The sequence below is a fragment of the Staurois parvus genome, unplaced genomic scaffold (assembly GCF_062004578.1).
Source record: "Staurois parvus isolate SC_StPar_1 unplaced genomic scaffold, SC_StPar_1.0 ptg000388l, whole genome shotgun sequence".
Lineage (NCBI taxonomy): Eukaryota > Metazoa > Chordata > Amphibia > Anura > Ranidae > Staurois > Staurois parvus.
Window position 1 is genome coordinate 385,961 of NW_028318184.1, and position 25,492 is coordinate 411,452.

The 25,492-nt window shown below is 38.8% G+C and overlaps 1 protein-coding gene across 2 annotated transcripts in view; it reads left to right on the forward strand.

The window, feature by feature from the left end:
* The window catches only part of LOC149455743 (adhesion G protein-coupled receptor F5-like), a 268,072-nt gene that overhangs the window by 181,407 nt on the left and 61,173 nt on the right, over window positions 1–25,492 (forward strand). For both annotated transcript variants that reach the window (XM_089685891.1, XM_089685890.1), the window contains exons 4-5: window positions 22,011–22,157; window positions 24,930–25,088. In XM_089685891.1, the coding sequence (XP_089542017.1) occupies window positions 22,011–22,157; window positions 24,930–25,088 (306 nt within the window). The remainder of the gene's footprint in view (window positions 1–22,010; window positions 22,158–24,929; window positions 25,089–25,492) is intronic.

Below are 25,492 nucleotides of genomic sequence, written 5' to 3' on the forward strand. Positions count from 1 at the left end.
CCAGTTTCTATTGCACTCCTAAAATAGAAACTGGCCCAGGTGACGCACATAGACCTAAAACAGGTTTATCTGCTTATTTAAGGTTTTCTGGCACAGGAAGCTTAGTTAATTCCCTAATATGAGTGATAACTGTCTAATAATGGAGTTTCCTTGTCCTTGCTTCCTGTTGTGTCTACAGAAGAGGAAATTATTATTAATACTGTACAGGATTTATATAGTGCCAACAGTTTGCAGAGCACTTTACAACACGAGGGCAGACAGTCCAGTTACAGTACCATTCAATATAGGAGGAATCAGAAGGCCCTGCGCATTGGAGCTTACAATCTAAAAGGGTGGGTCAAGCTATACGAAAGGTAATAACTGTGGGAGATGATCTGATGGAGAAAACGGAGATACAGTTGTGAGATAGAGGCAGGATAGACTTCTCTTTAGAGAAGGGTTTTCAGGGATAGCCTATAAGTGGACCGAGTAGGAGACAGACAGATTGTGGTAGGGAGTTCTATAGAATGGGAGAGGCTCAGGAGAAGTCCTGGAGGTGAGCATGGGAGGAGGTGACAAGTGAGCTAGAGAAGGAGATCTTGGGAGGAACAAAGAGAGTGATTTGGTTGGTATTTTGAGACTAGATTAGTGATGTAGCTGGGGGCCGAGTTGTGGATGGCGTTGTAAGTTATTAAAAGTAAATTAAAGGTCCTTTACCAGGACAACAAAAAAAAGACAATGGCTTTGGCCATTCTCTACTCTATCCAAAACTAGGCTTAGGCCTTAACCTCTTGATGCCGGTGGTACGCATGTATGCGGCCCCTCGGTGGGTTGGCCTTAATAACGAGAGGCCACTTATAAGTGTACCAGAATGTAAACAGAGCTATGCCAAGAGCCGTGCCCCAGAGCGCATGCCCTGGCACAGTTACCAGCGGCTAATGGAAAGCTTCCAATCTCTACTAGTGATCATGGCAGTCACATGATCAGAAACTCAGCCCCGCCTCCCGGCATCAGAAACCTCTTAGAGGGCTGGGAAGCGCTGGCTTTAAGGGGTTAAATATACTTTTATAAAAAATCTCCAGCAAATGTTCTGAAGGTTTCCATCATAGAACATTTTTCTCTTCTTTCACAGTAGATAAGATCAAGCCCAGTCGGTTTTCTGCATACATAATCATAGACGCAAAAACAAGGATTATCATCCTAAACTATGCAATGTGTTAACGTAATCAGTCCACAGAAGCATCTTCTTCCATCATTTCAAGCAGAAACCCGCATTTGTCTGAAGTGTTATTTAAAGAAACTTGTGGCGTTCTGTGGTGTCAGACTGTTACGTTACTGGCACTGTTAGACAATGGGATGGTAACTTGTGTGTGTGTCTCATGCTTTCATTGTTAATCTCCGGTGACCTTCAGAGGGAGTGTGCTGAATTCTTGTAGATCTGCACTAACTGTACATTACAAAGAACATGTAGAGCATTGGATGTATGCAGAATTACAATGTGCTTATAGGTTTTTCACAAGTTACCGGCAAATAAGTGTCTAATTTATTTTTTCATTTTGGATAGTGTAGGAAAGGGTTGGAGCCCTTGATGGGTTGTTACTGCTGTCTATGTTCCTATTGGGGAGACTTGCCCCTATAGCCATGATTACTGAGGATGAAAGTGAGGAAAAATGGAAAATTTTGAGTTGTTATTGGAATAATCATAGAGGTGAAATCTAGCAATAATATGCTTGTTCCGGGGACAACTGCCTAAGATGGGATTTCTCCAAACTTTTTCTCACATCCTGTTGTGTCTTGAAACAGGAAGTGAAAGGTTTTCCCACTTAGACACAAGCAGCAAAAAAAGTTGACCAGTGGTGGTCAACTTTCTTGATATGGGGGGTGTTAAGTGTGGCTCCTGACATCACCAAAGAGCCCACATAAAATTCAGTTAATATTTAATATTTATTATCACAGTCAGCAGGCATACAATAGGATAGTCAAAGACTAAGGGAATTATACAAGACATTGACAGAGACTGTGGACATAACACAGAAGATGGTCAGAAATTGCAGACATGGTACAAGAGATGGCCAGAGACTGCGGACATAATACAAGAGATGATCAGAGACTAAGGACCTACTACAAGAGATACAAGAGATGGTAAGAGGCTGTGGACCTAATATAAGAGATGGTCAGAGACTGCGGACCTAATACAAGAGATGGTCAGAGACTGCAAACCTAATACAAGAGATGGACAGAGACTGCGGACATAATACCAGGGATGGTAAGAGGCTGTGGACCTAATAAAAGAGATGGTCAGAGACTGTGGACATAATTCAAGAGATGGTCCGAAACTGTGAACCCAATACAAGGGATGGTCAGAGACTGTGGACATAATATAAGAGATGGTCAGTGACTGAGAACATAATACAAGAAATGGCCAGAGACTGCAGACATAATACAAGTGATGATCAGAAACTGCAAACCCAATACAAGAGATGGTCAGAGACTGCAAACCTAATACAAGAGATGGACAGAGTCAAAGTCTGTGAACATGCTAAAGGAGTGCTTGGAGAACGGGAGAATGCTTCGTGAAATATTACATGAGGCTGCTAAAAATCACTGCTATAACAGGGCAACAGGGAAACATAGATCAATGTCTCTAGAGGACCCGGGGGCCATAAAAAGGGCTGCATGCAGCTTCTCGGCTATAGGTTGGGCAATAGGGAATTAAACCTTCTCTATTCAAAACTAAGAAAAGAGCTTTGACTTTAATTATATTGAGGAATTAGATTAATTTAGATCTAATATGAGAAATAGGCCCATGTGCAGGAAGCACATGACCCACCTCTCTCATCTGGTATAATGACCATATTGCTCACTATATGCTTACTGTCTGCCTAAATATGCTTCTTGTACAGTATATGCAGGGCCAGGACAATGGGTGGGCAGGAGGGGAAGTTGCTCTGGGTGCAGTGGTGGGTGAACCTCCCTCACCACACCAACTCCTGGTACTTGGTTGGCAACCGGTGGGCCACAGTTTGATGGTTCACACTGTGCATGTGCAACTTCTTTTTAGCTTCTAGTAAGCAAGCAATTGGCCATGCATGTGCAATGCACACTCCATGCTAACCATGGGCAGCTGCAGCAGGGGGCATAGAATGGGTGCAGGATGGTACACCCATTCAATATCATGCAATAGCAGCAGGGGGCGTGGGGGCGCAGTTTCACATGTATGCCCTGGGCACTGGACGAACCTGTCCTGACACTGCATATATGTATGGTTACTTAATTAAGCTAACCATACTGTGTGCACATTTCAGCTGATTCTTGTTAAATCAGCTGACGTTCAAGCCATGGGTGGCCTTACTGGCACCACCCAGCTCAAGAAAAGTTGGAAACTGAGGCTGCTCGTTGAGCCGACGTGGAAACAGGTGGTCCAATGAAATTTTAAAAATGAAGGTATTTTGCCAAAACCTGGACAGCCATGAGGTATATAAGTCATTGGCTGGCCAGAAATGCTGGGACAGCTAGTTACTTTACCGCTGATCTGTTGCAGATTGCTAACCCCTATGTAGCCTTTCTGTTTGCTTTGACTTTTTGACAGCCAAGGGATGTCATTACATTACGAAATAGTTTTGAACCTGATGATAACGTGAGATCTGAGGGTGAAATGTTTAAAGTGTTGCTAACAACAGCCCGACCACCTGGCATGAGCGAGGGCATAGCACACTCATTAAACAAACGTGTCATTTCACACTTCTATAAACTAAACTGAGCAAAAACACGGATTAATCTAAGAAGGCTTGACAGAAAGAACATTTTACTCATCAACGTAAAAGCTTTAATTGTGAAATGTTTAATTTTAGGGTGAATTTAAAGATTTACTGCTTTTCCAAAACTCTACAGAGGTTGTGGTGCCATTGTGTTGGATCATGATGATGACTCAGCATTGGAGTGGAGGACTGGTGGCCCAGTATACAGTCCATTACAGTCCAACTCTGGCAGGATGGTCATAACTAGAATCACCTCCTCTAAAAGCTGCCTCAAAATCTAAAAATTTACTGATTAAATAGGCAAGTGTCATGAAAATAGTTAAGAAATAAAAAATGCCTTGTGCATTCATTGTGCTCTACAATGACCAACATTATTCAGTCCTAAAAAAAATCATAATCTCAGTGCTAACCCTCACTTGTAAAGACGAAAATGGATTGGGACATCCACCTCTTGCCTGCCAAACTTCCCCTGCATGGCTAAACCTACAAAATACAGCATTTTAAATCAGAACTGGCACATGCGCAAGAATCACTGGAGACTTAACACTGAAAAATTATTTGCTGCTGCCCCTTTTTCCCCTACCGCACTCAAATTTCCTTTCTTTCCTTTTCTTTATCTCTCCTTTACAGGGGCGGACTGACCATTTGGAAACTCGGGCACTGCCCGAGGGCCTGGGGTCAGTAGGGGGCCCCATGAGATGCCCCTGGTACCTTTTTCATAGGCTTTTTTGAGTTTGGGCAAGGACACAGGGGCCCCATGATCCCCTATTTCCCGGGGCCCCATGAGTTGTCAGTCCGCCCCTGCTCCTTCATATTATTTATATATACAGAGTGTGTGTGTGTGTATATATATATATATATATATATATACACACACACACATATATATGTATAGTATCTATCCATTATCCTTCATTGATTTCATGTTTCATGTTTCACCTGTTTAATGCTTCAGGGAATCCATTTAAGTAGCAGGTCTAGAAGAAATCTTTAAAGCTTCAGGAAATTTGATAATCCTTTCTAAAAAGGATTATAAAAAAAAAAAAGTCAGCACCACGGTGAATATCCTTAGTTTCAATAAAGTGTTATTATCAAAAGTGACTAAAATCCAGCTGACTGCAAAGGTTAACTGCTCGTTTAGTCTAGCAGAAAGGTTTTTCAATTTAACTCACCTGATCATCTGCTTCTCTAGCAGATCGCGCTCACCTTTGCTCTGATAGTGGACTTTCCCTCAGTGTCATCATGTCCAATGCAGGGCTATGAAACCTGCATCAGTCCTTATGTCTTCAGGACCTTAGACCACTGAAGCATGGGGGAGGAGTTGCAGAGGAGACCTGTCTAGAAGTGTGGAGGACCAGGTAAGTAGATCTTCTTTTCTATGTCCCCTAGCCCTAAACAAAGGGATAACTTTTAGGTTTTTATGAGTTGGGCTTTAAAGGAAATTAAATGAAATTAGTTGACTTGATGATAGTATCATCAAATACTCTAATGAACAATTTTTCAAAATTTCATAAGAACATTTGAATGAACCTCTGTGTATGGCTAGCTTTACAAAGATCTAAACCAACTGCAGTATTATGTATAAAGTGAAACAGCTTAGGAGATATATGAATATTAGAGTAGAGGCCACGAGTTCACCAGGAGTCTATTGTTCCAAAGAACAGCTTTGTAGTTGTAAAAAGCCAAGAGGTTCAGCTGAAAAGATAAAAAAAAAAAAAAATAGCTTGTGGATATCTAGATCAGCAAACAAAGCGGTTAGTCACACCTTGAACCACCACTGACAATACTATAATCTTTCCTGTCTTCTTAGTCACATGCATGCGGTACTATTGTCCTTCAGGGCTGTGGGTAAACAAAGCATTTATTGATGTTGTGTCTGATACTAATACAATTTGCCCGTACTTCCCAGGTTTTATTAACAATTATTATTTATTACCCTGCAGTCTTCAGTCATGTGACTTCACAGTTTCTAAACTGTCTTTCAATTTGTGATGAAACTGAGAACCTTTTTGGTTTAAGAAGGCTCTACTGAGGTGTATAGGAGGCCTTTTAGCTCCTTTTGGCCCTCCTCACTATATACCTTTTTATATTTTGTCCTTATTTTGATGACATTTTGGGATCTCTTGGGAGGTACTGTATATGGCTTGCCAGGAATATGCCATGGACAATGAGAACCTTGTATCAGGCCATACCCTCTAGGGATGGAATAAAATCTGATCACTGATTATGGGAACGGGTTAGAGGGCATTTCAGGCAACACCGTATGGGAAATGCAGAGAAAAAAAATGAATGAGATAATAATTTATCTTAAAACATTGATCACTCACATATTTCACATTTACTCAAAGCCCCCTCCCTTTTGTAGAAGATCTTGGCTTTTAGTTAGACATTTATTTTCTCAGCAGCGTAAAAATGACAATTACTCATAAATCTAAATGGTCTGGTATCCATAGTGAGCACATGATTGTGCGGGCCCTCCTGGCCTTGGCTTACTAGGGCTGCAGCTGGTATCTGGTCTGGAAACAGATAGCAGAGCTGGTACAACCTCTCTCTTATAATCTCTGGACATAAATATGAAGCCTTGGATCAGATAGCTCTGTGATGAATGGGATGCTCTCCATCTTTTAAACTTTTGGAGGGTCAGACTGCCCAAATCATTACGCTACCCTCTTTGTTTTTTGTTTTTTTTTCAATTCTCAGGGATTTTAACAGTAAGATGTGCTTGCCAGACCTTCTGAACCCTGCTATGGAGGTTTACCTCTCCTGCTGCATATTCTATGTTGTAAACCAAACTGAATATCAAACAGGGAATGTTCATTTAGAAATGGACGCAGTCTGCTGGTGAGAGTGGAACTCAAGCATGGAAACTGTGCTGCTGGGGAGCCTGAGGCATGAAAAAAAAGTCAGTTGATGATCCAACCCAATGGCATCCTCCCAAAACTGAAATATCAGTACTAGATGGACATGCCCTGGCTCACATATATGCGGCTGTGCCGGCCGCATTTTGGGTGGGCACGAGAGCCCATTCATTTGAATGAACTCCCATGCCCTGGGACATGCAGGAAAGAAGTCCCTGCACTTCTTTGGAAACCTCAGTTCCCAGTGCGGTTGCGATTTCCAGTGCGGGCGGCGTGCCATTAGAATTAATGGCGCCTGCCCATGGGTCCGCAAGCAAGGATATGCAAGCAAAGATTTTTCTCTAGCTTACCTGATCAGCCTGTGGTCCTGGCCATGTTGCAGCCAGGTAACTAGCATGCTCAGAAAGTGGTCTGCAATGGTAGGCCTTATATTTAATGACAGCTTCAGTTTGAAGCTGGCTATACGTGTTTAGATTTTTTTTTGCACAACCTGCAAGCAGAATCCTGTATCCATGCTGTACAGCGTGGATGGGCGAATTTCCTGCTGTGGCTATTGTATTCTGACAGCTGATCCTGTTGCCTGTCAAAATACCTGAACAGCGGTTGCATCTGCTTGGCCAACAGTTTTTCACCTGGGCACATCAATTTTTCAATAGGAGGCAGCCAACAAGGCCAGCCACTGAGTGATCCTTGGCCAGTTCATCAAGAACCAGCCAGAATTTAAATGGTGTATGGCCAGCTTAAGACTACCAGAGGGCACCCTGTTCTCCACCTCTGATTTTCAGGAGTAAACCAGTAGGAATGTCTATTTAAGGGAAAAGTCATAGAACTATATAGGCTGCCACGTAAATATGTAACCTGCCCTTAGGCGGTCGCCATGTGATCAAAGCTTGGTTGTGTGACCAAGGTCTTAGCACTGAACAAAATTATTTTACTCTGTAGAAGAGGAAGAAAAGGGTAGGATAAAGATATATGATCACTTTGTTTAACCACTTGCTCTCTTGCAGATTTACACCCCCCCATGACCAGGCCATTTTTTGCCATACGACGCTATGTTACTTTAACTGACAATTGCATGGTAATTTTTTTTCCACAAATAGAATTTTTTTTTGGTGGTATTTTATCACCTCTGGGTTTTACTTTTTGCATTATAAACCAAAAAAGATCAACAATTTTGAAAAAAAAACCAAAGAATATGTTTGACTTTTTGTTATAAAACATATCAAATAAAAAAATTAAGAAAATAAAATTTCTTCATAAATTTAGTCCAAAATGTATTCTGCTATATGTCTTTGGTAAAAAAAAATCCCAATAAGTGTATATTAATTGGTTTACGTGAAAGTCATACAAATGTCTACAAATGGCAGTTTATGTACTGGAATTTTTTATTTTTTTATACTAGTAATGGCGGTGATCAGCGACTTATAGCAGGACTGCAGCAGGCATTCTGACACTAACTGACACTGGGTGGGAACTGACTAATTGCCACTGACATCTCCAGTGACACTAATAAAGTGATCTGTGCTAATAAAAAGCACTGTCACTGTACTAATGACACTGGGCAGGAAGAGGTTAACACTTCTTTGTGATTAATGAGTAGTGTTTTACTAGGGAATGTGTTGGATGTTACTCCCTGCTTTGCCAAGAGATGGAAAGCAGCACATCCCCGCTGACAGGAGAGAGATCTGTGTTGTTTACAAACAGATCTCTCCCCTTTCAGTTGCTCCACCGATCACCGAGTCCCGGCCATGAATCACTGGCTGGGACCCGGTGATTAACATTTCTGGGAGTCAATGACAGCGTCGGTAGGACGGCGCGTGCACATGTGCCCCCTACCGGGAAATGCTAAATTGTGTGTGTATGTATGTATATATGTGTGTGTGTATATATATATATATATATATATACACAATATATATGATTTTGCACAGTGCGGCCACCCTGCAGCAGTATATCTGCTATGGGGAGGTCAACAAATGGTTATTTTTTTATTGTATTCTTATTGTTATAAAAACACATAATATCCTTTTATATCACTAATACAAATCAAATAACCTTCATAACATTTTTTATTAACATTATCCTCCCCTTACCCCCACCACCCTTGTTCTCCCATTTCAATCTCTCCTTATTTCACAGATATTCTTCATTCTATCTTCTCCACTATGGTATAGCTCTTCCCTCTTATAAGTATATACTCTCTTCATCCAATCTTTAACTTTAGGTATTTGTTGAGATTTCCAAAATTAAGGGGTCAGGTCTTTTGCTGCTTTAAGTAGATGAAACACAATCTTATTTTTATATTGTTTCACTGTGAGATCTGTATTATGAAACAAACACACCCACGGATCCATTTTCACTTCTCTTGCTATTTCTAAGATATGTTGTACTATCATCTGCCAGAATATTTGTACCTTGGGGCATTCCCACCATATATGTGCCTGTGTACCCTCTTTCCCACAATCTCTCCAACATAGTGAGAAGCTCTCTGGGTGGTATTTATGAGCTTTACTAGGTGTGACATACCATCTTGTCAGAGGTTTATAATTCAGCTCAACTGTATACATATCCATTGCTCCCTGTGTAGTCCTAAATATTTTTATTTTTCTGTTGCTCATTGAATTGTGATCCCAATTCCCTTTTCCATTTCTCCATGTACCTAATGAAGTCTGTTCCAAAATTAAAATAAGTGTCTTATACATACGTGAAGTGCAATGTTTTTGTATCCCTTCTAAGCTCATTAAGTGCTCTAGTGGGTGCAAGTTTTCCATCCCTCTTATGGGTTGTGGAAGTGTTACAGGAAAATGTTTCAGTTGAGAATACCGCCATTCATCCATCAAGGCAAACATATCCTTTTTCTGTTTCAACTCTTGTAAAGTGCATATTTCTCCCGATCTCATAATATCTTTTACATATACATTTTTATCTTTTATCCACTTCCCTACGATATTACTCCTGCCTGGTATGAAGTAATTTGTTCCCACTAATGGACTCATTGGTGAATTGTGTTCTCACCACATTTGTTTGTGAATTAAATCCCATATCCTAAAAACATTTTGTGTCAAAGTGCTGTGTTATCTGCAAACATGCGGTATCGCTGTGGAATCCACATAATTTTATCTAACTGCACTTCACTCAGTGTTTTTTCAATTATTACCCAACTCTTCCCACGTGTATTATATGCTCAATCCATTAATCATGATAAAACCACTGCTTAGTAGTATCTTCTAAAATCCGGCATGTTTAAACCGACCTTCTTTTTTATCTCTACTTAATATCTCCTGTTTTACTCTTGTTTTTTTATTTTCCCATATATATCTCATTATTATTCTTTTTAATGCCCCAAAATACCCACCTGGTCGGTAAATCGGCAGCTTATGAAACTTATATAAGATTTTAGGTAATATTTATTTGGCCTATTCAAGAAAGTGCTCTTCTTTTTTTTCTCTCTCCCTCTTAGGTTAGATACAGCAGGGAGAGGAGAGAGGGAAAAGAAGAGAGCAGGAAGAAAGAGAAAAGGACATATATAAGATGGGCAAGGGGAAGCTGCTTATTAAGTCACGGTTCAGTGGGAACCTAGGGGATATTAGTCCGGTCAGGTGCAGGTGATCTGAATCATACCCCGAGGGGGAATCAAAGGTGGAAAATAACCACAACTGATTCCAGGGCTAAATATGTGCCAGGGAGACGTGGGAGGGGGTGAGGGGGGTAGTGGGAGAGGGAGGGTAACAGGGAGATGAAGTGGAAGGTGGGGGAGGGGGGAGGGTTGAGGGGGTGGGAAAAGGAGATAAGGTTATCCCAAAACAGGGTGGATAAAAATCAATGTTTTTTTTTTAAAAATTAAAAAAAAATCTGATTTTTTTTATTTAAATCGGATTTTTTTTATTTAAATCGGATTTTTTTGAATAAAATGCTTTTTGAGGAAAATATATTACCATCCAAAGGTTATTCCATCATGAAATAAAGATTAGTTTTTTAATTATGCAGAATAAGGCTGTATATGTTTAATTTTTTTGGTAAATAAATTCCATGAATCCATTAACAATGTCATGCTCTTCCAGAGGTTTTTGTAAGATTATTGGGCAGTTTCTCTGCCTACAAGATATTATCACAGATGCTTGGTTTACTTTTGCAGTTCTCAAAACTGAATTTGACTCAGCGGAGATCACATGCCTCTTCTTCACAGCAAAAATGTTATAACATGAACAGAGTTAAGAAAAAGACCTTAATCCTAACTTCTACAAACCTATGAATACAGAATCAACCCCTTCAGTGCTAAGTTTCAAGAAGTTCAGTGAATAGAATAGAAACAATATTTTTCTGATTGTTTGGAGTGGAATAGATCTGCACAAGAAGAAAGTGAAACTAAGTGTGAGGAGGAAGGGGCTGACAGTCTAAGTTTCTTAAAATATATAGATTTTGTTTAGCCAAATTAGTTAACAAACATGGATGTTTAAGCAAATAACATATGCTGGAATGTTATTGTTTCAGTTGAATAAATCTATTTAAATTGTTATTAAGGTAATGATTATTTTTCTCCTTCCTAAGTACAACAGAAAAGTTGTCCAAATATGAATGATTAACCTATTAAACTGGGGATAAAAAAACTAATATGAAAAGTTGTTGTTCTAAAAATCTTCATCTACTTGTATATTAAAGTTATACCAGCAAGAATTAGTCTTTATGTAGAAAACTAGGATTTAAATCAAGCCTTACTGACTAGTGATTTAAATCGTGATTTAAATCAGTTTGATTTAAAATCAAATCCACCCTGTCCCAAAATGTTCACAGAGTGCCAATATTGTTATGTAAAGCCCTCCTTCTGCCAGGAGGAATTGACATAACAAGATGTTGGACAAGAATGTAATTAATGTAATGACCTATAATGTAAAGGGGCTGAATATTCTGGTAAAAAGACATAAGATTACTAAAGAAATGTGGCAGCATTCTACAGGCGAAACTCGAAAAATTAGAATATCGTGCAAAAGTTCATTTATTTCAGTAATGCAACTTAAAAGGTGAAACTAATATATGAGATAGACTCATTACATGCAAAGCAAGATAGTTCAAGCTGTGATTTGTCATAATTGTGATATTTATGGCTTACAGCTCATGAAAACCCCAAATCCACAATCTCAGAAAATTAGAATATTACATGCAATCAATAAAACAAGGAATGTACATAGAACAATATCGAACCTCTGAAAAGTATAAGCATGCATATGTACTCAGTACTTGGTTTGGGCCCCTTTTGCAGCAATTACTGCCTCAATGCGGAGTGGCATGGAAGTTATCAGCCTGTGGCACTGCTGAGGTGTTAGGGAAGACCAGAATGCTTCAATAGCGGCCTTCAGCTCTTCTGCATTGTTCGGTCTCATGTCTCTCATCTTCCTCTTGACAATATCTAATAGTGGATGAAGCGCTCAGCCATGAGGGTAATGAACTAATTAAACTAAATAGATGAATACAAATTAATACATAATAAATAATATATATATATATATAATAAAGTGACCTGTGCTCCAAATAAATGTGCAAACAAGAATTAATAAAAATATATAAAAATTCCAATACATAAATTTTTATAAGTGAAGGTGACTGGTGCTTCAAATCAATCAATGTGTAAAACCAAAGCAAACGACCAGTCTGCCACCCAGTGGCTAAAACTGGTACTAAATATATACACACTAAGTGTAAAAAAGTGACAAGTGCCCAGAAAACTAAATATATATATATACAAATCCACACATAATCATGTATATTAAATATATATAAAAAAATGTGAATAAATACAAAAGTGAACAATCACTGACTAAAGTGACAAGTGAAAATAAAAAAAATGTCCAAACTAAATTGTAACAATCGTGCTATCACTCTTAAAATGTGAAACTGAATAAATGCTTTTCCACTTCAAAATCTTGTGCTCAAAAACAAGGAGTGACACTCTCGTGCATATATCCTCCAGTGGCTAGAGTGCCTCCTCACCTCCTTTATTCGACCCCTAAGGGCCACAAATCATGTAATCCAATATTCCACCTCGATTAACTTCCGATAATATTGATGTTTTCACAACACCTTATCTATCCTTCGGGATCCTGAAGAAGCCGCGTGTTCAGGGCATAACGCGTAGAGCGCAGTGACGTCATTTCCGGGTGGAGCTCGGTGACGCAGTTCCGGTGACGGACTTCTGGTTTTTCGCCATCTTGAGTCCCCTAGTGCACCCATAACATATGGAAAATCATGGGCTGTACACTTGGACCATGTGAGTGATTTCTTTGGCATCTTTTTGATTAAACATATTGGACATACTACACTGTGGAAGTATTCTTTTTGCTTACTCCTCTATGACCCTGGTACTATATTGCTGAGTCTCTCTATGCCCAATACATTTGGAGTGGATATCAGAAGGATAGCTAAGGTGTTGTGAAAACATCAATATTATCGGAAGTTAATCAGGGTGGAATATTGGATTACATTACATGATTTGTGGCCCTTAGGGGTCGAAAGGAGGTGAGGAGGCACTCTAACCACTGGAGGATATATGCACGAGAGTGTCACTCCTTGTTTTTGAGCACAAGATTTTGAAGTGGAAAAGCATTTATTTGGTTTCACATTTTAAGAGTGATAGCACGATTGTTGCACTTTAGTTTGGACATTTTCTTATTTTCACTTGTCACTTTAGTCAGTGATTGTTCACTTTTGTATTTATTCACATTTTTTATATATATTTAATATACATGATTATGTGTGGATTTGTATATATATATATATATATATATATATATATATTTAGTTTTCTGGGCACTTGTCACTTTTTTACACTTAGTGTGTGTATATTTAGTACCTGTTTTAGCCACTGGGTGGCAGACTGGTCGTTTGCTTTGGTTTTACACATTGATTGATTTGAAGCACCAGTCACCTTCACTTTATAAATATTTATGTATTGGAATTTTTATATATTTTTATTCTTGTTTGCACATTTATTTGGAGCACTGATCACTTTATTATATATATATATATTATTTATTATGTATTAATTTTTATTCATCTATTTAGTTTAATTAGTTCATTACCCTCATGGCTGAGCGCTTCATCCTCTATTAGATATTTCTTTCATCCCGAGGTATAGGGTATAGATGATAGCTGCTGGTCTTGTTTAGTTACTCTGTGGAGCGCAGAGTAACTAAAGTAGGAGGACATTCCTATTAAGTTTTCCTCTTGACAATGCCCCATAGATGCTCTATGGGGTTCAGGTCAGGCAAGTTTGCTGGCCAATCAAGCACAGTAATCCCACGGTCATTGAACCAAGTTTTGGTGCTTTTGGCAGTGTGGGCAGGTGCCAAGTCCTGCTGGAAAATGAAGTCAGCATCCCCATAAAGCTTGTCTGCGTAAGGAAGCATGAAGTGCTCCAAAATCTCCTGGTAGACGGCTGCGTTGACCCTGGACTTAATGAAGCACAGTGGACCAACACCAGCAGATGACATGGCTGCCCAAATCAACACAGACTGTGGAAACTTCACACTGGACTTCAAGCATCTTGCAGTGTGTGCCTCTCCATTCTTCCTTTATACTCTGGGTCCTTGGTTTCCAAATGAGATGCAAAAGTTGCTCTCATCAGAAAAGAGGACTTTGGACCACTGAGCAACAGACCAGGTCTGTTTTTCTTTAGCCCCGGTAAGACGCTTCTGACATTGTTTGTTGTCCAGGATCCGTCTGTCTGTGGTGGCTCTTGATGCACTGACTCCAGCCTCAGTCCACTCCTTGCGAAAGTCCCCAACACTTTTGAATGGCCTTTTCCTAACAATCCTCTCCAGGCTGCAGTCATCCCTGCTGCTTGTGCACCTTTTTCTTCCACACTTTTCCTTTCCACATAACTTTTTACTAATGTGCTTTGATACAGCACTTTGGGAACATCCAACATCTTTTGCAATTACCTTTTGAGGCTTTCCCTCCTTATGGAGGGTGTCAATGATGGTTTTCTGCACAACTGTCAGGTCAGCAGTCTTTCCCATGATTGTGATTCCTACTGAACCAGACTGAGAGACCATTTAAAGGCTCAGGAACCCTTTGCAGGTGTTATGGCTTAATTAGCTGATTAGAGTGGGACACTTTGAGCCTAGAATATTGCACCTTTTCACAATATTCTAATTTTCTGAGATTGTGGATTTGGGGTTTTCATGAGCTGTAAGCCATAATCATCACAATTATGACAAATCACGGCTTGAACTATCTTGCTTTGCATGTAATGAGTCTATCTCATATATTAGTTTCACCTTTTAAGTTGCATACTGAAATAAATGAACTTTTGCATGATATTCTAATTTTTCGAGTTTCACCTGTATATATTTGGTATTCCTACAAGGAAGAGGGCCAATACCTGTGTCTGAATGGAAAGTTAAATGATATGAAATGTACATTAGCAAATATTTACTGTCCAAATAAAAATGCAATGGGCTATTTAGAGGGTTTGTTAAGGAAATTGATGGACTTTAGGAAAGGTAAACTGATTGTGGCTGGGGATTTCAATCTTTGCATGGACCCCCAGTTGGATACTTTGTCTCGGGTGCAAAGAGTGGGTAGGAAATATTTAAAACCATTGAAAAGGAGATTACATCAATGTCATCTAATAGATGTATGGAGGATTAAGCACCCAAGGGAAAGGGATTATACCTTTTACTCCTCTGCACATGCAACATACTCCAGACTGGACTATATATTGATTGAACATAGATTGCTGGAGTCATTGACCAAATCCAGGATTGAAATTACAACTCTTTCAGACCATGCGCCAGTTACAATGAAGTTGAATACTGAAGGAGATTCAAAATATCTGAACACTTGGAAATTAAATGATATGTTATTGCCATATCAGTAGGTAGAAGTAGAAATAAAAAAAGAAATAGAACAGTATTTCCAACTGAATGAAACTGAAGATGTTTCAGTGGCCACAATATGGGAAGCCCATAAAACATATATAAGGGGTATATTGATTGCAATAGGAGCAGAAAAAAGAGAAACGGTCAGTAAAGATGAGAACATTAATAGAAGAATTATATAAATTAGAACAAGAGAAGAACAGAAATAGAAGTACAAAAAAGGATTATACTAAAAAGGGAAGAGTTGGATGATCTAATGGAGCAAGAGACAAAAAGGGTATTTAATATGGTGGCAAAAGAAAGGTGTATGTGGGGAAATAGACCAGGGAAATACTAAGCAAAAATGTTAACAAAAAAGAAATCTGTAAACTACATTAAGAAGATTAACAATAAAATGAGAGAGATTGTATACTCAGCTAAAATGATTGCTAGTGTATTTCAAAAATATTATAGTTCACTGTATGTGGTTAAAAACAAGGAGCAAAAGGTTCTGATTAGAGAAAGAAATAAGAAAATTCAGACATATTTAAAAACAGCGGGATTACCCAGACTAGAGGGAGAAAGATGGGCAATGTTAGAAAATTCAATATCACAAGAGGAAATACTAGCAACAATAAAGAGTACAGCATCAGGGAAGAGCCTGGGACCGGAAGGCTATACAGTAAGATATTGTAAGAAATTTAATGAATATTTAGTGCCTAAATTGTGTAAATATATGAATGCATTAGGAACAGATATGGAAATTAGGGAGGAGTCGTTATTAGCACATATCACAATAATAGCTAATATCACAATAATAGCTAAAGAAAGTAAAGATCCATCCCAGTGCACCAGTTATAGGCCAATATCGTTACTAAATACAGATAAGAAATTATACGCGAAGATCATTGCTAGTAGGTTGAAAGATTTAATGCCAGAATGGGTACACTTGGACCAAGTAGGGTTTGTACCGGGAAGAGAAGGAATGGATAATGGTGTGAGATCACTACTCCTTTTGCATGAGAAGGAAAAGGAAGGAAAAGTCACCAGTGGTATTCCTGATGAAAGACGCAGAAAAAGCGTTCGACAGGGTAGACTGGGGATTTATGATAAGTACCTTAGAAATATTAGGAATAGGACCTAAAATGATGAAATGAATAAAAAACGTGTATACTCTCCCCTCTGCAGCGATGAAGATTAATGGTACACTGTTGTATCCATTTATAATGTACAATGGAACAAGGCAGGGGTGCCCACTGTCACCCCTCCTATTTATACTATCTTTAGAGCCCCTATTAGCTACTATCCAAAATAGTGTAGATATAAAGGAATCCAAATTGGAAACATGAAACATAAAGTTGCTGCGTACGCAGATGATATATTATTTAATGTGGTAAATGTTAGATTGACATTACCTAATTTAATGAGAGAATTAAAACACTATGGAGAGCTGTCAAATTTTAAGATTAACCCTCTGAAGTCAGAGATATTGAATATTAACTTACCGAAGAGAGAGAGACCAGCGATTCAAGGGAATTTCCCCTTTACCTGGCGGGATAAAGAATTAAACTATTTAGGAGTTAAGTTAACATCGTCATTGAAGGGAATATACTACACAAAATTATATCCCATTAATAAATGAGATAAAAGAGGAACTGAGGTCAACAAGTGGTTAAATACTTAATTGGTCCATATAGTAAAATTGGTGAAAAGTTGTTCACTTTAAGGACTTTGAAGGTGGCAAGGAGGAACTCTGGGGGGGAATTCAATCAAGCAATTACAACATGTTCCTGGCAGTACGGCCCCTTTAAAGTGAAATTTTACTTTCTCAATCAACATTAACTATTTTTAATCTGTATGCTGCTAGCATCAGTTGCTTCCTGGTTTCTGGCCTAGGCCAAAATGATGTCATACATCCTAGGAGTCTTCATGGGCCTTTTTTTCTTTCTTTCATGTGGAGGGGCTTTCTCAGCTAAGCACACCATCCTACATGCATGTCTGAGCTAAGGGCAGATGGATTCCAGGAAGTAAATGCTACATGAATCATCTGCCTTTTTAAAGTGACTTCTCAACAATATAAAGCATGGAAACATGGATGGATGGGGGACGTTTGTTCTGAATATTAACCTCCCTGGCAGTATTTCCGATTGTGTAGCTTAGGGTAAAGTTTCAGTACCACAAGCGGTAACCCCAAGCTACACTCAGGAATACCCTGCACCGTTGCTCCGGGATCTCTTCTTCACTTACCTTGTCCTTCACTTCCGCGATGTCCCTCCTGCAGTGACCCTGGCAATGTCCTCCGGCGGATGCCGCCATCTGTCGTCTGGGTTCTATTCCCTGTGACGTCGTGGAAACCTGAAAACATAAAGTTGCTGCGTACGCAGATGATATATTATTTAATGTGGTAAATTCTAGATTGACATGACCTAATTTAATGAGAGAATTTAAACACTATGGAGAGCTGTCAAATTTTAAGATTAACCCTCTGAAGTCAGAGATATTGAATAGTAACTTACCGAAGAGAGAAAGACCAGCGATTCAAGGGAATTTCCCCTTTACCTGGTGGGATAAAGAATCAAACTATTTAGGAGTTAGGTTAACATCGTCATTGAAGGGAATATACTACACAAAATTATATCCCATTAATAAATGAGATAAAAGAGGAACTGAGGTCAACAAGTGGTTCAATACTTAATTGGTCCATATACTAAACTTGGTGAAAAGTTGTTCGCTTTAAGGACTTTGAAGATGGCAAGGAGGAACTCTGGGGGGGGGAATTCAGTAAAGCAATTACAACATGTTCCTGGCAGTACGGCCCCTTTAAAGTGAAATTTTACTTTCTCAATCAACATTAACTATTTTTACTCTGTATGCTGCTAGCATCAGTTGCTTCCTGGTTTCTGGGCTAGGCCAAAATGATGTCATACATCCTAGGAGTCTTCATGGGCCTTTTTTTCTTTCTTTCATGTGGAGGGGCTTTCTCAACTAAGCACACCATCCTACATGCATGTCTGAGCTAAGGACAGATGGATTCCAGGAAGTAAATGCTACATGAATCATCTGCCTTTCAAAGTGACTTCTCAACAATATAAAGCATGGAGACATGGATGGATGGGGGATGTTTGCTCTGAATATTAACCTCCCTGGCGGTATTCCCGATTGTGTAGCTCGGGGTAAAGTTTCAGTACCACAAGCGGTAACCCCGAGATACACATCGGGAATACCCTGCACCGTTGCTCCGGGATCTCTTCTTCACTTACTTTGTCCTTCGCTCCCGCGATGCCACTCCTGCAGTGTCCCCGGCAATGTCCTCCGGCAGATGCCGGCATCTGTCTTCTTGGTTCTGTTCCCTGTGACGTCAGGACGTATGGGGATGGAATGGCGGGAAATTCAAAAATGTGAAAAAGTGACATTAAGTAAATACACTAAAATCACATAGTAAAACATTACTGTATAAAACCATTTCACATACATTTTGTCCCTAGTGCTTTGTCCTGCGCCCTGCCTGCATTTTGTCTGTTCTTTCTGCCTGGAAACTGAGAAATGTCCATGGCGTCCAAAAAGTGTCCCTTTAGGTCAATAGCGGTTTTAGACCAGCTAGAGAACAGCGATAGTAAATTAGAACCACTTGCAGAATTGAGTGATAATGATTCATGGGGGAAATTCGTCATCAGACACTGAAAAAGATTTTGCGACTTTGCTCAGTGATGTGCGAACTTGGCGCTCTATTTCAAATTTCAGTGTTTTTGGTTTGATTATATTATTGAATTAAATTTATTATTATATTATTATTTTTTATGATTATTTATTAAATTATAATTTATGATTTCAAGTTTCAAATTTTAACATATCCGGGATGTTTACTAGACTCTTGTTCGGACAGATTTCACTGAGTTATTCCTAAAAATTACAGGCCTACAATAAAAAAAAATACATATTTCCATGCAAAAAAATTTACCACTTTAAGCACAGAAATATGGACATAATCAGACTGCTAGGGAGGTTAACAATGAATCAAACAAAACAGCCCAAATGCTTGCCCAGAGAATCGAAAGGGTTTACCAAAAGACTGCCTCTGCAGATAAGGGGTGCCTAAAGATAAAAACAAACTGTGCAGCTTTGACTAAAGTTGAATAATACCCTTGCTATCGATTTGGTCCATTTATATACCTCCTGAAGCCTGACTGTATTTTTTCCAGAGCTGCCATCATCCCATCCTTCCTTGTTACTAGGACTTTTGCTAAGACACTCCCAGCCATTATTGCTTGCCCCCGCCATCAAAGAAGGGATCTCTCAAACCCATGCACATGTGTTGTCCATTGCTGGGTTCAGAGCTACTGCAACAGGGGAATGCGAGGACACGTGAGGGGGTTTGAATAGGCTGAGAGTGTCGTAGCAACATCCTAGCAACAAGGCAGGAAGGGGGGGGGGGGGGCATCTCTGAGTTTTTTGGCCAGGCTTCTGGAGGTACACAAATGGCCAACACCTATATAGCATGGGTAATATCTAACTTTAGTCCAAGTGGTACAGTTTGTTTTTATCTACCTTTACCTGCATAGGCAGTTTTTTTTGTAAAGGTGAACTAACCCTCTAAGTGTTAGTGCAAATTAAAAAAAAAACGTATCACAGACAATATTCATTTGCAAGAGCACTAATAAGTCTACAGTCACATCAGCCTCCACATATGGAAAGAATTCTTTACATTAAGAGATGTGACACTGTGGACTAGACCCCTTTGTAAATGGTTTCAAGAAAAAGCTGGATGTGTTTCTAAATGACCAGAATATAACCAGCTATTAAATGTAATAATTATAACACTGCATTCTTCTTCTTATTATTATTATAATGTTTAGTAATTATTCAATTACAATAATTATTATAATACAGGATTTATATAGCGACAACCAGAAAATGCAAAAATGTAGAGAGCGCTCATAAAGGCAGCAGCTAGAACACTCAAGGAATCACATAAACCTCGTATCGTAATAAATAAAATAACAGTGCAGCGCTATCAATAGTACAATTGGTCAATATGGAATATCATATGATGTATCCAAAAGTCAGCATCAATATTGGGTCAACAAGTGTAAAGATGTAAAATTGTTTGACCTTTTGCATCTTTACACTTGTTGACACAATAATGACTCTGACTTTTGGATACATCATATGATATTCCATATTGACCAATTGTACTATTGATAGTGCTGCACTGTTATTTTATATATAGCGACAACCGTTTGCACGGTGCTTTACAATATAAAAGGAAACACTATAGTTACAATACTATTGTAATTGCATCACCTGTTATAAAGTTTTTTTGTTTACTTCCTCTGGACTGGATCAACTGCAGGTTTACAGACTATTTTTGTCATTTGGTTGACCTTGATGGACATGAGTCTTTTGGCTTTTCTTTCTATCTATCTGGCCTGCAATACAGGGGCTCAGAAAAATTAAGCAAACCTACATAGATAGATTTTTTTGTTTTTTTTCTTTCATATCTGATTGTTTGCTTTTTGACAACATTGGTGCATTTTCAATTCCTAGAAATCTGGGGAAATTAGTCTTACTAAAGTAGGCAGCACCACCTACTGGTCTTTTTTTGAGTAATGCATTCCTATGATTTGCTTGAAGATACTCAGACATAGAGCATAACACCTTACATCAGTTAAAATACACACTCACAATAGTATAATGCTTGATGAATAATTTATTCTGTCAAAGGATGTAGATCTCTGAACAAAAAATGAACAAAGCAACAAAAAAAATTTAATATATGGCAGCATAGCAGTCCTTAGATATGGTGGCTGCATTATTTTTCAATAATTGGTACCTTCCTGTGGGTTGAAATGGAAGTAAAAAACAATGTTCTCTTATTTTTGTCAAGAAGAGGGATCCTCTGAGGAAACAGAGGATGAATGATTGTAGCCACCCAGGGACAAGAAGTATGTTATTTGCAGGATCACCAATACCCAATACCCAATAAAGGAAAATAATGGAAAATAAGAAGAAAAAACAAATGCAGCCACAAATTTTAAGGACTGGTAAACTGCAGCATTATATAGTTTTGGTTTGGGTTTTAGATACACTTTAAGTTCATTCATTTTAAAGTGGTTGTAAACACCTACATATACCCGTTGAAGTGACTGATCTCAGATGATACACAGAAATTAAACAAATTCTCCTACATACGTTGTACCTGTCTTTCCCCTACATCCATTCAAAGTGCAGAATTTAAGTAGGATCTCTCAACTCTGAAAAGCCCCCTTTTACACAGCACACAGGAACAGAGCTGAGGCTGTCAATCTGCTGGAGGTCCCTCCCCTGTCACCATTTTTCTCTTGGTGTCAGGAAAACTAGTCAGAAGTGACTCATGCAGATAGCAGAGGAATAAAGCAGCAGACAGAAATAACACTTAGTACTCTAGAGACAATTACACATTATTGAGGGATATGCTTTGTTCATATTTCATGTCTGAGGTTTACAACCACTTTAATTTGGTGTGTAAATTTAGCACTTATAAATACTATGCTAATTGTTTCATGTCATTCTCATTTTTTTAGTATCAGACTACATTCTGGATGTTGAGATTAGTATTCCTGACCCTTCAATGGCTATCCAAGTAAAGCAGTACCTAACCAATAATCTGACTTTCCCCTTGTCGGTGGGCATTGGAGACACTAATATCACAAGTATCAAAGTAACCACAAGTAAGTTCTCACTATGGTAAAATTACAGTGAAATGGCTTTTAGCAAGTTTTTTTTTTTGATGAGCCAAACAGTGCTGAGAAGGGGAGAGGTGGGGGGCTACTGAAGAGTGTAGTGTGATCTCTCTGGCCTCTCAGGTCTGTTTTTACAGCTGAAAAGGCTTCCACAGATGAACTAGGAAGACTATATTGTTTTATTTTTTTGTTGTTGCTTTTTACATAGTTGGGCTCAAAAGTTTGCATACCCTGACAGGAATCGTGAAATGTTGGTATTGATACTGAAGATATGACTGATCATAGCAAAAATCTTTTATTAATTTTGTATCAAGGAGCACAATACGATGTCACAAAAAACTGTTGTCGGGTATATTGTAACCAGAATGTTTTGTGGCATTGGCGCAGAAAGAGCTTCTTTCTGGTAACTCGACCATGCAGCTCATTTTTGTTCAAGTATCATTGTATTGTGCTCCTTGAAACAACCACACTGTCGTTTTCCAGAGCAGCCTGTATTTCTCCTGAGGTTACCTGTGAGTCTCTTTGTATCATGAACAATTCTTCTGGTAGTTGTGGGTGCAAGCTTTCTGGTCTATGAGAAAAATTTTAGCAGCTGACTAGAGCAAACTGCCAAAAAAGACGATATATTATAAATCCTATGCAGAGTAAACCATCACTATCAATAGTGGATGCAAATAATTTCTTTATTTAGATCATAAAGATCATTGGAAAGGTTAGGCATTATAGACATGGTGAACACACAGTCAATCACTAAAATAAAATCAGTGAATATAAAAACAAAAACAATCCTGCTCATTCACTTAGCTGCATCAATTAAATGGCTGGAAAAAACGTTGTTTGCATAGGAAAGAGTAAATCTTCATATATAGGAGGCTGTTATGGTGTATGGGGGTCCATAATAATAGTATTCTAAATGGCTGAATCTTCGCAGTGTCAAGTTCCTGTTGTTTTCCATTATTGGAAATTTACCCTACCACCCAACATTGATGAATATATGAGGGAAGTGCAAAGATATTTCCAATATTGGAAAACAACAGGAACTTGACACTGCAAAGATTCAGCCATTTAGAATACTATTATTATGGACCCCCATACACCATAAAAACCTCCTATATATGAAGATTTACTCTTTTTTTTATTCAAACAATGGTTTTTCAAGCCATTTAATTGATGCAGCTAAGTGAATGCGCAGGACTTTTTTTGTTTTTATATTCACTGATTTTATTTTAGTGATTGACTGTGTGTTCACCATGTCTATAATGCCTAACCTTTCCAATGATCTTTATGATCTAAATAAATTATTTGCATCCACTATTGATGGTGATGGTTTACTCCGCATAGGATTTATAATATACCGTCTTTTTTGGCAGTTTGCTCTAGTCAGCTGCTAACCTTTTTCTCATAAGCTTAATTCGGTTTAGAATCCACACCCCATATTAGGGTGAGTCAGAGAGATTCTTTTGATGAGTGGTTACACCCTAATAAATGGCAGTTTTTCCTTTTGTATAAGCTTTCTGGTCTACCTGACCTTGGCTTGGTACCAAAAGATCCCTGAATTTTCCACTTCTGTTCTGATTGAACAGTACTGACTGGCATATTCAAGACTTTGGACATCTTTTTATATCCTTTTCTATCTTTATAAAGTTCCATTGCCTTGTTACGCAGGTCTTTTGACAGCTTTTCTTTGCTCCCCATGGCTCAGTATCTAGACTGCTCAGTGCATCCACGTGGGAGCTAACTCATTGGCCATCTATACACAGACAGTAATTCCCAGATGTGGGAAATGAACCTTTAATTGCCATATTAGCCTGTGTGTGTCACCTTGTGTGTCTGTACCAAAGCCAAACATTCCAGTGAATGTACACTATTGATCAGGGCCATTTAGGTGATTTCCATTATCATGATTTAAAAAGGAGCCGTTTTTTGGCATGATCAGTCATTTTTTCAATATCAATGCTAAACTTTCACGATTTCTGCAAAGGTATGTAAACTTTTGAGCACAGCTGCATAATGACAAATTTTTTTAGTTTTGGATAGAGTAGAGAGCTGGCAGGTCTTTATTGCGGTTTGTTTCCCCGTCAGGGAGATTCACCCTCTGTTTGTCTAGTTTATCAATATCACGGAACGTAGAAGTGAAATTAAATCCTAAATAATGGGTTGTCACCAGAACAGGAAGAACAGGGCTAAAGAGGAGAGTTTCCAATAGGGACATTATCTCTGGTGATGCTAGTGACCCCTTGGGATTCGCTTGCGTTTGAGAGATTACCTCTCATTTCCTGTTTTGGCTAAAGGGCAGAAAGTGAAAGGAAAATGTCCCCAATTTGATATAAATGGCAAAAAACCCAATGGGTGTTACAACCCACCCTTACTCTAGAAAAAAATAAATAAAGTTTTGCCTTTTGTTTTACCATAGGCTAATGTAGGTCATGTCTGCAGGAAAAAACAACTTTGCAGAAAGAGTTTAAGAATGATCATATCATGGTGGATTGTACTGGGCTTCTCCAGATCAATGTGCCAGGGCTGAATTAGAGTTCTGTATGCTCACCATAGCCAAACAACATGATGGTCCACGTCTCTGACACCTTCTACAGATACACTGTTTTCTCTGAGAGCACCCTTCTTCCAAAAGTCTCTACATAACCCGTTAGTGATCAAAAATAATGCTGTACATTAAAAAGAGTTCACACTTTCATGTCTGCTCTATGTTAAGTAATGTATATTTATTATATCAAAACCCACCCTTGCTGTACTTCCCCTCAGCTTGTAACCAAACAGGATCAGTGGTGCAGTGTTCCTGTGAGAGCGGGTTTGTGTGGTCATCCGATGTCTGTGCCATATACGCTTCATGTTCCGGTGTCAGTGACTGCAGCTGCATCGAGAGCTCAACATTTCCCACCCAGTTCTGCCAGCCCAAAACAGGTAAGGAACCAACAGTCTGTGTGTTATGTACTGTATGTATGAATTGTTACCTTGAGCATAAAAAATGATTAGAAGAAATTGGCTTTATTACTAGTTATTACTTTTACTTGCAATGTGCTTGCATGGGTCTCCTCTGAGCACTTCTGTTTCCTCCCACACTTCAAAACATGCTGTTAGGTTCATTAGCTCCACTCTAAACTTGCCCTAGTATATGTGCACAAATTGACTATGCACATGTGTTCTCACATTCTGCATGCAAGTCCCAAGGGAGGGTTGAGGAACGAGCTTGAAACCCACCTCATAAACATTTGGCAAAAAAAGTCTGTGCAAAAAGGATCTCAACTCTCAGACATATCTTTGTACCCACAGAATCGCCAAGAGTCAGATACAACTGAATGTGTGTG